Genomic DNA, 12801 nt, shown 5'->3' with positions numbered 1-12801 from the left:
TTGTGTTAATAATCTGCTTTTCCTTTAAAATTGCAAAAGTAGAATTACTGGGTTAAATGGTAAGAACATTTGTCATACTGTTGACGTAGCCAAAGTATTACTTATTACCCTACAAAAATATTGTACCTGTTAACATTTCTAACAGTAATGAGGGTGTGAATTTCAGCTAACCCTCTCCTGCGTTACATATAATTAAAAAAGACTTTGTCACTTTGTGAGATGAAAAAGTGATAATATGACCTTATCTGATTATTAGTGAAATTGCGTATTTGTCATGTTTCTTGACCATTTGTATTTCTTCTATAAATTGTTTCTGTCCTATCCCTACTCGTATTAGGGATTTCTAGACCCAAGAGTATGTATGACAACAACCATGTCCAGCCTGAAGCAGCTAGAGGAGCATGAGACCTTCGCCCATTGTCCTTTATAAGATTATAAAAGGTCTTAAGTCTGAGAGGGGGGAATTATTACAGAGCGGGGGATCCCCCACCCCTAAATAAATAAATAAATATATATATATATTTAAAAAAATTGTTTCTGTCCTTTGCCCACTTTTCTTTTGGGATGTTTTAACTGGTATTAGTAATTTAATTTTACTTTAAGTTCTCATATAGTAGAACCTGTTTCATTTTTGTAAGTGATATTAAGTTATCCTCTATGAAAAACTTTAAAAGAACATTTATTTTGTAAACTAGGAGCCTTTTGTGGCAGATGAGTATATTGAGCGTCTTGTATGGAGAACCCCAGGAGGAGGCTCTAGAGGGGGATCTGAAGCTTTTGATCCAAAAAGGTGAAGTAAAATTTTTTTCATAGATCCACACTAGTATAAATTTGTGTTTGAAATATATGTGACTGTTGGAATTTTAAACATTCATATAAAGTGATTTCAGTTAATAATTGGTCATTAAAAGATACAAGCTTATTAAATTTGGCATTGATTTTTCCCATTACATTCCTTTTATTTTAGAGAAGGAATTTACCTGGTATGAAAGGAAGGGATTTTGTTATATTGTAAGAATTTAATATTTTCTCCAACTAGTAATAAATTAGAAAGAGTTGATAATAAAAACATGTAGAATGTGTTGTTTTTAGTTGTAAATTGGGGGAACAGAAAGTCACTGTACCCTGCAATGCACAATATTATTTTTATGTAGTACTTTCACCTTTTGACCATTTCTTTGAAATTCGTTTTTATTCGGGGGGGGGTGTTAATGGATTTTAAGTATAGGTGGGGTTTTTACTCAGGTCTAAGATGATCCCAACAAGATGCTGTAGAGAAGATTAACATGATGATTGTTAATTCAGAAATGCCTAATAATACCTTATTTACAATTATAAATGAATTGGTTAGTTTGTAAAATTAATCATTCATGGATTGATACATATTCTCATTTTCCTCTATTAGGTTATTAGAAGAATTTGTAAATCATATTCAGGAACTCCAGATAATGGACGAAAGGATTCAAAGGAAAGTAGAGAAACTAGAGCAACAGTGTCAGAAAGAAGCCAAGGAATTTGCCAAGAAGGTACAAGAGCTCCAGAAAAGCAATCAGGTAAGTGTTTAGCTAAACAATGAGTAGCTTATATAGCTAAAATATCTTTATTTCCTTCCAGCTTTAAGTTCTTAATAAAAATCTAGCCAAATGATAGTAACTCTTGAGGTTTCTCTCTACTGCTCCCATGCCATGGGATAAAATTTTAGTGAATTGTTATCAGACATTCTTGGCAGTGGCTTACTCCTGAATGGTGGTTTGGGATCATAGTACTCCCTTCTTAGGATGGGGTGCTATCCAGTACAGTATGGTCCTTCCTTCCCCTCTAACAAAGCAACCTTTCAGGAATGATGCTTCAGCAGACCTGTATCTTCAGGGAGTCATTTTTAGCTTGGATGTTTAGGTAGTCATTGCATTCTCATTTAATTATAAAACAAAGTAGTACTAGACCAACTGTTGCCTGGATGAAGTTTTTCCCTAGAGGAAACCTGGTCTGGGAAGTTTCACAGAAGTCATGAGGTGTGTGTCCTAATAAGAATTGTAATGTAACTGTGGGAAAAGTAGGTGCAGAATTCTTCCTCAGTCCGTTTTTGGGTAAAAACAAATTACTAGACTGGCCCTGGGGCTAAATAGGTCAAACTCCTTAGCCATTCTTAGACCCTGGGCTTAATCTGGGACCACCAAATGCCTTTCACAACCTGGGCCTGATCTGGAACTTGATTACCCTTTATTAGTGTGTAACTTTGAGGAACATTGCTTAGCTCTGCTGCCTTCCGGAGACTGTTATTTGATGTTAGGGATTAGCAAACTGACCTCTGCTCAGAGTCCTTCACTTTAGCATGTTTGGCTGTGAGGAAATATTTAATAAAAAAGTCAGTAAATTACAGAAGATAGAAAATGTATTTTTAAGTAGTTAAGGTGATAGATGCCAAATACTTCTAAGGCAATTTTTCCTTGGTAATAATAACAGTGCTAATTAATCTTAACAAGTTCTGGAGCTAATGTGCTCTGCCAAATATTAGCTGTGTAAAGTCAAGGCACTCAACCTTTCTTTGCCTCAGTTTTTTCATCTATATATAAAATAGGTTGTTATAAGAATTAAATAAGTACAATAAATACATGTAACATGCTTAGAACAGTATCTAGCACAGAGGAGGTCCTTGGTAAATATTTGTAGCTTTTCCCCTTCAATTTAAAGGTTAGAACAAAAGTACCATACTGCATTATCAGCACTTTTGTTACCGGCAGTTCTAAGGCATTCATGCTATATAATTTTTATCTACCACGGACAGTCAGTGTACCCTGGGAAAAGGGATATTCTAGGATGTAATGTACCTTTGCCTAAGTAGAATAGTTGTTGTCTTTTCTTTTTTCAAAACTGGGCAAAAATAAAATGTTTTTTTACCTTGTTTTTAATACAAGCATTGCTCTTTACATATTTAAAATAAATGTTAAGTATTCTTTTTAATCAGCGTCTCTTCTAACATATTTTTGACTCAGTGTAGTAGCAAGTGAGTTGTTCAGATGACTGGTCTCTTTGATGCTTAGTTCATTGTTCTCAGCATCATATGAGTAAGTGGTACTGGGAACTTTGGTAAGGATGGTGAATAGTAAGAAGCCTTGCTGTTTTGTTGATTAGCAAATGTATTCATGATAAAAACTTATTTTAATAGAAGTATAAAGGTCTGCAACTTTGTTTAAAAGTTTTTAGATTATGTAGTGATCTAATGGGCCTGAATTGTTTTTGTAGATCATCTCACATATAACCTCTATGTTATCTTTAGTTACCTAAGTTTGAAAGTAGCGATGAGTTGGTGGTTTAGCTTTGATACAAATTATAAGTTAATTCTGGGTACTGTCATTGTATGTCATTGTATTATAAGTAAAAATTGGGTTCTGTCATTATATTTTATACTAATGCACATTTTTTCTAGGTTGCCTTCCAACATTTTCAAGAACTAGATGAGCACATTAGCTATGTGGCAACCAAGGTCTGTCACCTTGGAGATCAGTTGGAAGGGGTAAACACACCCAGACAACGGGCAGTAGAGGCTCAGAAATTGATGAAATACTTTAATGAGTTTCTAGATGGAGAATTGAAATCCGATGTTTTTACAAATTCTGAAAAGGTGAGCACTGTCAGAAGGATAAAAGCAAATTACAGCATTAATAACAATATCCTAATTATAAATTACAATTATTACTTTCCAGAGAAGAACTTTAAATCAGTGAGTAGCTGACTTACTAAAAGTTTTTATTGTTCTGAAATGTAAATTAGTACACTTGCCTGATTGCTGGTGAAGTGTTTATATTCCAATTTTTAATTGGATTGCTTGGCATTCTCCGTTACGAAATTATGTGCGATTTAGAAATGCTGAGGTAACTATGTTGAGTATTTATTTTCTGTAACTGACTTTTACTATTAACAGAATTTCTGTAGTTTTGGAATAGATTTTGTTGGATGAGGGCTGTCTGACCTAACTCATTGATAAGTTGAAGTGACATTTTTGTTGTTTTACTCACTTTAGCTTAAAGTGGAATATATGCAGCAGTCTGATCTGAATTATCTTCTTAAATCTTGTTTACCCTTTTTGGATTCATAAACTCAGAAGAAACTTACACTTTGCTTTCAATAAGCAGTGAGTTGAATTTTTACAGAGTAAACAAACTGCAGGTTTCATTGGGAAGGTGATTGTGGCATTATAAAATCATAAGATATCAGTTCCAGAAAGACAAATGTATGTTTTTATTAACTCATTGATGGTACCCCAAAAATATTCTTGTTGCTCACAGTATTTTAGTTGTCATGGATTTTAAAAGAAAATTGAGTGAGGGTTTGTGGGCATACTTTGGGGAATATTACTATATTCAAATATAAACATATATATATACACACACAAAGGTTTTTAAAAAATTACTGCTTTTATTTTTTGATAGATAAAGGAGGCAGCAGACATCATTCAGAAGTTGCACCTAATCGCTCAAGAGTTACCATTTGATAGGCAAGTTTATTTTTTCTAGAGCTAATTTGAATATATGATATAATTAATAGAATAAACTTGTATTTTTTCCTGTATGATTTTGCTCATTAATTCAACAAGAATTTATAGAGTATCTCCTTTGTACAAGGTACAGTATATCATAGTTGAATGAAAAAATATTGTCTCAGTTTCTAAATTTAATAATATATCTTGAAATAATTTTAGTCCTTTGTTTTTCTTCTGGGGAAAAATGACGGAGAGTTTTGAAATTCACTAAAGTGAGAGCTTATATTTTAATTTTTTGAACTTTGCTAACCAAAGTGGGAGGAGATAGGGAGAGGTTAAACATAGGACCATCCAGCTGTTTTTTCTGACCTCTAGATGAGAGTTCTTATGTTTTTTAAGATCTAAGGCACCTTTGAAAGTTGACGAGCCCTGGCCAGGTGGCTCAGTTGGTTAAACACCGTTCTGTGCACCAAAAGGTTATAGGTTTGATCCCTGGTCCCTGGTCAGGGCACATACCTAGGTTGCAGGTTCGATCCCTGGTTGGGGTACATATGAGAGAGGTAGCTGATCAATGTTTCTCACATTTATGTTTCTCTCTCCCCCTCTCCCTTCCTCTCTAAAAAAATCAATAAACTTAGATACTTGGGTGAAGATAAAAAAATAATAAATGTGAGGATTCTTTGGGGAAAAAAAGATGAAAGCTATAAAGTTTCTTCAAAAAATCAGATACAGATTGTTATATACAGTTTCATGGAAATTTATACTCATTAGCTTATTCACCAACTCCTTCCTACGGACTTCAGGTTAAGAACCCTTGCTGTAGTTGCAAGGCCCTAGGAACCATTGCTAAGTCAGGTATTAATGGTTTTATCCTAAAAAACCTTCACTGAGATGAAAATTTTTACATGATTTCCCTTAATCCATGGAATGTCAGACACTTTAATAAAATATTGGTGATAGTAGTATTTCCCTTATGTGAATATCTGAAAGAAATATGTCTCCCCATGTAACAGACAGTATACCTATTATTGGTAATATTGGAAGATCCTCTGGCACAGGTAGAATGTAAATTTATTGTTATACTTAAAGCTTGACCATTATGTCCCAAATATAGAGAATGAGTCTCTTACTCCCCAAATATATCTTTATTTTACTCCCAACTCTATGTTTTCATAAAGTATTAGCAATAACAGTCATCTATCACTAATCTCATGCATACCCAGCATGTTGAGTAGTGATTTTTAAAGTGACCCACAAAAACCTCTCTTTAAACTTTATGGCATTTCATAGTTGGGCCATTTACTTAAGTGAGTAAAATATGTAACTTATGGTAGGTACATAATACTTGTTAGCTACCTTTCCCACCCTCCTTTCTCTCTTCTGCTTCCTCTATAAAACACGCATGCATATACGCATCTTCTCCCACTTCTCAATTATACAGTTAGATAGTTCTCTTACAGTTTTATTTTAGCCTCTCTGCCAAGCCTTGGAGTTGTATATATGTCCTAATCAATTTAATTTCTTTTACAAACATCAATGTGGTCTACCATGACTTTGATACAGTCATGCCCTACATTATGATGTTTTGGCTTTTCAAGAACTGCATATGTGATGGTGGCCCCATAAGATAATAATGGAGCTGAAAAATTCCTGTCACCTAGTGACATTGTAGCCCACTGTGATGTTGTAGCACAATGCATTACTCATGTATTTGTGGTGATGCTGGTGTAAACAAACCTACTGTGCTGCCAGTCATAAAAGTATAGCACATATAACTATGTATAGTACATAATACTTGATAAACAACTGTGTTACTGGTTTATATATTTACTACACATTTAATCATTATTTTAGAATGTACTCTTTCTAGTTTAAAAAAGTTGGATGTAAAATAGTATGCCATGTTATAGCAGTGGCCTCGACATCCCGGGTTTACTGGGTCTCTTGATTATATCATTTTCTGTTGTGGTGTATTTAATCTTGAATTGTTTTGTGTAGTACCGTGCTATACAGGCTTGTAGCCGGGAGCAGTAGGATATACAGTATAGCATAGGTGTGTAGTAGGCCATACCATCTAGGTTTGTGTAAGTATATTGTTCACACAACAATGAAATCACCTAATGACCCATTTTTCAGAGTGTGTTCCTGCCGTTAAGTGGCACATGGCTGTATATCAATTTTGGATAATTCTCAATTTTTATTACTTTATTCATCTGTCTTTGGCATTTCTTTTGCGAGCCACTTTCCTCTGTCTTCAAACTGATTGTATAGGATCTCTCAGCATCAGTTTTCCATGATGCATTCCCCCTTGATTTTAAGATTTGAAAAGATTCTAGAGTATGGTGTATGTGATATTTTAGTTTCTGAATTTGCAAAGATTGAATTATTACTCTGCTGAGCACATTGCTGGGTCTTTTTTTGTAGCTTCTATACTAGTTTTAAAATAACTCATTTGTATATGCTTTTTATTGTTTATCTTTTAATAATAATAATTGAACTTGAAAAATCCCAATGGAGGGGGAAATTAGGCAAATATAAAGTGAATTTAAAATGCCAGTGAATATGTCTAGGGGTGATGACTCAGTTTTGGGGCTGGCTAGATTGTTAATGCCTCATACAATTCTTCCCTGTTTAACGAGGGAATTGGTTATTCAATGTGAATTTCCTAAATGAGACAACCCATCTGAATTGCTCAAATTTAGTTTTGTCATCTGGCATGCTTCCTGTCAGTACTTTCTCCCTTCTTGCTTTGTCTTTTTCTTCCCTTTTTTATGATTACCTTTAGTACAGAGGATTCCCATATATCCCCAAACTCAGTTTCCCCCTTTATTAATATTTTATATTACAATGCTACGTTTGTCACAACTAATGGACTTCATTGGTTTTTATTTTCAGATTTTCAGACGTAAAATCCAAAATTGCAAGTAAGTGGGGTGCTATTTCTTTAACTGTTTTGAACAAGTAATAAATTATATGTGTAAAAGAAGAAAAAAAGTGAATGTAGGGTATAGCGGCAAAATGTCACCCTTCCTCCCCATCCCTGGGTTTGATTGCTCTTCCTTGAAACAACCACTACGAGTTTCTTTGATATTCTTCCAGAGTATTTGGATGTACAAGCATAGAATATAAATCATGTATATATGTGTAAATTTTAGTTCTAGTATCCCCATTTATTTAAAAATAGTTGGTAGCATACTGTACAAATAGCTTTTACCTTCTGTTTTTATTTTAACAATGTATCTTGGAGATTGTTTTGTATTCATACATGTATCGCTAAAATCGGTTCTTTTTTAAAAGCTAAACTCATATGAGTGTTTTAGTACCGATCTGATTCCTTACATGACTAGTTTTTTGTCAATCTTTGGATTATATTTTAGGCAGATCATTCTAGGTTTCTGGAAAAGCCACTATATTTGCAGGCTCTTGTGGTAGGTAGCCTCATTCACTGTTTGAGAGGCCATTTTACATAGAAGTTTCAAAGAAATACCTAGTTTCCTAAAAGTGTTAGAATAAGGATGGCAATTGGATTTTCTGGCAATGTTTGTGATCACTGTAGATTAGTCTGAAGTTCAGTTATTCATTCAGAACCATAATAGCCTCAAGAATGTAGTGAATCAAATATCATATTTTATCTTAAGGTGGAATTTGATGTTGAATCCACCATTGTTCAAAGTAAAAATTTCTATAGTCCTCCTGTTCCTCTCTGTAGTTTTAAGCTTAAGATTTTTCTTATCTCTTGCTATCAGAGATTCCATCTGAGAGATTTTTCCCAGTCAGCTGTTTTTTAAATAGTAGTAAATGGCAGTCAAACTATGGGAGCTCAGCTGTTTTATTAGTTTGGGAAGATATTTTTGGGAATATATTTATTAGTTTGGGAAGATTTATATACCACAGTATATTGTAGGGTCTGGATTCACTGCCTATAATCTCATGTTGTTTTGTAATTCTTTTAAAAGAAGGCTAGGTTCATAGTCATTATGTTTATAAATAATTCATATACTGGCAAATAACTTAGATTCCTTGTCTGTCTCATTGTAGCTGAATGACTTTCTTTTTATTTTTAGGTAAATACCATGATTTAGAATGCCAACTGATTCAGGAGTTTACTAGTGCTCAAAGAAGAGGTGAAATCTCCAGAATGAGAGAAGTAGCAGCAGTTTTACTTCATTTTAAGGTAAATAATAAAAAATAAAAATGAAGATTAATTTTCAAGACTGTGGAGATTATATAAATTCTATATATTATAGTCTGATTTTCCTCCATTAGTTGTATAACTATCATGATGATCATTTTTACCGTTCTGAATAATTTGAATGTACATTTCATATGTCTTTCATTAGACGATGTTGAATTTTAGGTATTTAATATTATTTAATATGGATTTTATATTCTCTAACAATATTTTATCAGACATCAGTGTATATATTTGATCTCAATATGTATCAAGCTATATATGAATTTTTATATAGTTTGAAATAGAAAATTATATTGTTTGCCTTCTTGGTTTATAATATTTTTTTTTTAGTCAAGCATGATATGAAATTGGTCAAAAGTGAGAAGACTTGACCTTAAGTATCTGGTGGAATGTAGGCACCATGGAGTAGATGGAATGTGACTAGTAGAAGACTTCAATTAAATCCAGAGGGTTTTAGGTGATCATACAAAGAAATATCCTATTATGGAACTGTCTTCCCATAATTGAATTAGGACGAGAATCCCTGTATGGGAATACATTTCTATAAACAAAGTGCTTAAAGAAATAGTGCCTCCTTCAGTCTTTTTCTTTATATAATGATATTTATTTCAGATTAGGGAAATATAAGCCATTTGATTTAAGTAGCATATCTAAATATTAAGAATAGCTTTTGAGGTAGAACTGGGGGAAAATGGGGAAGGGATTAAGCGAAAAAAAAGAAGAACCTCATAGACACAGACAACAGATGGTGATTAGCAGAGGGAAATGGGGTTGGGGCAGGTAGGAGAGGGTATACTGGGGTAGATAGTGATGGAAGGAGACTTTGGGTAATGAACACACAATACAGTATACAGATGATATAGTATAGAATTGTACACCTGAAACCTATAGAATTATATTAATATCACCCCAATAAATTCAACTAAAAAGATGCTCAGAATGGTTCTTGAAATAGCATAATACTTTCTGTTGCTTACTTTGACTTTTCTTATGTATGATTTGTTAATAAGCAAAAATTTCATTATACTGAGCTTTGTATGACAAATTGTTTTATTTAAACACATTTTATTCATGCCCTGGCCGGTGTGGCTCAGCTGGTTGGAGCATTGTCCTATGGACCAAAGGTCACACATCCAGTTGGGACATGTATGAGAAGGCAACCAATTAATGTTTACTCTACTCTCCTCCCCTTCTCTCTCTAAAAGCAATAGAGAAAAAAAAGAAGGTCCTTGGGTAAGGATTAAAAAATATGTATATTAAACACATTTTATTAAAATGGATCCAATTTTTAAAGTAAATTTCCAAAATGTCAGTGATACACAGCTCTATCTGCTTTGAATCCAAGACAGGAAAGAAGGAAATATAGATACATAAAACCTTTTCTCAAGACCTTGAATCTGTGTGTGTGTGTGCACATGTGTGCACGTTTTAAAGTTGAAGGAGATGACTAGGTGATGATTGGGTAAAATGGCTAAAGAACTCAGCTATACCTCAATTTTCTTCTTTCAAGTCCAACAACTGTGGACCATTCATTATGGCATAGTCATAGATTTATTACATACAGGTTGGGGCAAAAGTAGATTTACAGTTGTTCATATGGAATATTAATTCAGTAATTAACAAATAATAATACAAGAATAAACTGTTTGGTGTACTCACAACTGTAAACCCACTCTTGCCCCCCTGCCCCCCCCCCCCCCGGTATAATACCTCTTACTGAGATAATTATTATAATCTAACCAGAACAGTGATAATATATTTCTTTCTTCACAGGGTTATTCCCATTGTGTTGATGTTTATATAAAGCAGTGCCAGGAGGTAACGTAACAGTACACTTTACTGGATTTTACTTTACTTGTGTTAATTTGTGTTTTAAAAACTATTTAAAAATTATGTCTTCACTATGTAAAATGCCTTTGCTATTTAGGGTGCTTATTTGAGAAACGATATATTTGAAGATGCAGCAATACTCTGTCAACGGGTGAACAAACAAGTTGGAGATATCTTTAGTAATCCGGAAACAGTACTGGCTAAACTTATTCAAAATGTATTTGAAATCAAACTACAGGTAATTTTGTATAATGACTTAAGTAGTTGTTAAAACAATGTGTGATTTTTTTTTCTCTATGTTTTAAAAGTGTCTTTTAAATTCGTTTACTATGTAATGCCCCAGTGAAGGGGAATGACAGTGTCATGTTTTTTAAAAAATCTTTCGTTAAAAAAAATATGCTAATCGCTAAATGTCATCAGAGCATATGTTTTAATTTTGTTCACTAATAATAGTAGCATCAGTAGTAGTAGCAGTTACAGGTTATAGTACCGTACCCTTAGATTTTTATTTGTTATTGAGTGCTCATTTTGACCAGTAGGTGGCATTTGTAAAATTAAAAAAACAATTACAAATACAGTCTGGGAAAAAAGTGGAACTACTGTAACAACATAATAAATAAAATATATTTAAAAAAAAAAAAGAATATAGTCCCGACTTCCAGCCCAGATTTAGACGTAGACAGACAACATGTCTCCCTCCACAACTAAGAAGGAATACACTACCTCAAAACTAGAAACAACCAGAAGTTCCAGAAAATCGAACTATATAGAAGTCCAACAAACAAAGATATAAAGAAGAAATACTCATCCAGACAGGTAGGAGGAGTGGAGCCAGGGCGGAGAGGAGTTGATGTGGTGGCGGCAGCAACAGCAGCAGGCCAGCAGAAAGCGCAGTCACATGTTTTAAAAAGTCAGGAGGGATACCTGGGGAGCATTCTCAGCTCCTCACCAGACCTCGCAGCTCCTGGTCCCAGCACCGGGGAAAATCAAGCTTCTTTGCTTCTGACTGTGCAGACCAGTGGGGGTTGGGGTGGAGGCAGAAACTACTGGTCTCTCAGCAGAGTCCTCTTGTTTAAAGGGCCCCCACAGTCCTAGAACGTCTGCAGACCCACCCACTCTGGGAACAACGGCCAGGACAGCAGCTAGAAAGGCGTCAGTCTGCTGCGGAAGTGGGAGAGGTGCCTGGAAAAGGGGGGAGTGCTGGGCAGGCGGCATTCTTCCCTCTCGGACCCCTCCCTCACATAGAGCGCCACAACGTGGTGAAACAGGTCGCCCTGTACTGATGAATCACTAAGGCTCCACCCCTTACAACGTAACAGGAGCAACACCTCTACCTGGGACGCGGAGGCAAACAAACACAAAAGCCTGTCAGAATGAGGAGACAGGGAAGTATGGCCCAGAAGGGGGAACGTATCAAGGTTCCAGTGGGAGAACTAAGTGATGAGGAGATAGCCAACCTCACAGATGAGGAGATAGACAACTAGCAGATGCCAAATTCAAAATACTGGTGATAATGATGCTCACAGGCTTTACAGATATGCTTGAGTACGGCAAACACATAAGAGAAGAAGTGAAGGCTATGCTAAGTGAAATGAAGGAAAATTGACACAAAACCAATGGGGAAGGGAAGGAAACCGGGGTTCAAATCAATGATTTGGAATATAAGGAGGAAGAAAAGTCAACCAGTGCAGAATGAGGAAGCAAGAGTTGAAAAAAATGAGGAAAACTTCCCAAATTTTGCGAAGGAGATGGACAATACCGTTCCGGGAAGCACAGAGGGTCCCGGGCAAGCTGCAGCCAGAGGGGACCACAGCAGGACGCATCATGACTGAGATGCCAAAGGTGAAAGATAAAGAGAGAGTCCTGGAGGCAACAAGAGAGAGGCAGAGAGTTGCCTACAGGGTGGTGCCTATAGGACTATCAGCTGATTTCTCAGAGGACACTTTGCAGGCAGGAAGGGACTCCAAGCAGTATTCAATGTGATGAAAGGCAACCTGCAACCAGGATTACTCTATCCAGCAAAGCTATCATTTGGGATGGAAGGGCAGATTAAGTACTTCCCAGACAAGGTGAAGCTAAAGGAGCTCATCATCACCAAGCCATTATCATATGAAATGTTAAAGGGACTTACTTAAGAAAAAGAAGATCAAAACTATGAACACTAAAATGACAACAAACTCACAACTATCAACAACTGAATCTTAAAAATAAAAACAACATTCAACTAAGCAAACCAGAGTAGGAACAGAATCATAGGTATGGGGATCATTTGGAGGGTTATCAGCTGGGAGTGTGG

The 12801-nt window shown here is 35.2% G+C and overlaps 1 protein-coding gene across 1 annotated transcript in view; it reads left to right on the top strand.

Moving 5' to 3' along the window:
- The window catches only part of EXOC5 (exocyst complex component 5), a 63126-nt gene that overhangs the window by 25153 nt on the left and 25172 nt on the right, over window positions 1-12801 (top strand). The window contains exons 2-9 of the mRNA XM_090270917.1: window positions 696-790; window positions 1406-1553; window positions 3428-3622; window positions 4431-4495; window positions 7376-7404; window positions 8545-8654; window positions 10449-10493; window positions 10603-10743. Of these exons, the coding sequence (XP_090127043.1) occupies window positions 696-790; window positions 1406-1553; window positions 3428-3622; window positions 4431-4495; window positions 7376-7404; window positions 8545-8654; window positions 10449-10493; window positions 10603-10743 (828 nt within the window). The remainder of the gene's footprint in view (window positions 1-695; window positions 791-1405; window positions 1554-3427; window positions 3623-4430; window positions 4496-7375; window positions 7405-8544; window positions 8655-10448; window positions 10494-10602; window positions 10744-12801) is intronic.

The sequence above is a fragment of the Furipterus horrens genome, unplaced genomic scaffold, assembly GCF_987537825.1.
Source record: "Furipterus horrens unplaced genomic scaffold, mFurHor1.1.pri manual_scaffold_3, whole genome shotgun sequence".
Lineage (NCBI taxonomy): Eukaryota > Metazoa > Chordata > Mammalia > Chiroptera > Furipteridae > Furipterus > Furipterus horrens.
This window is presented reverse-complemented; position numbering and strand designations above follow the sequence as displayed.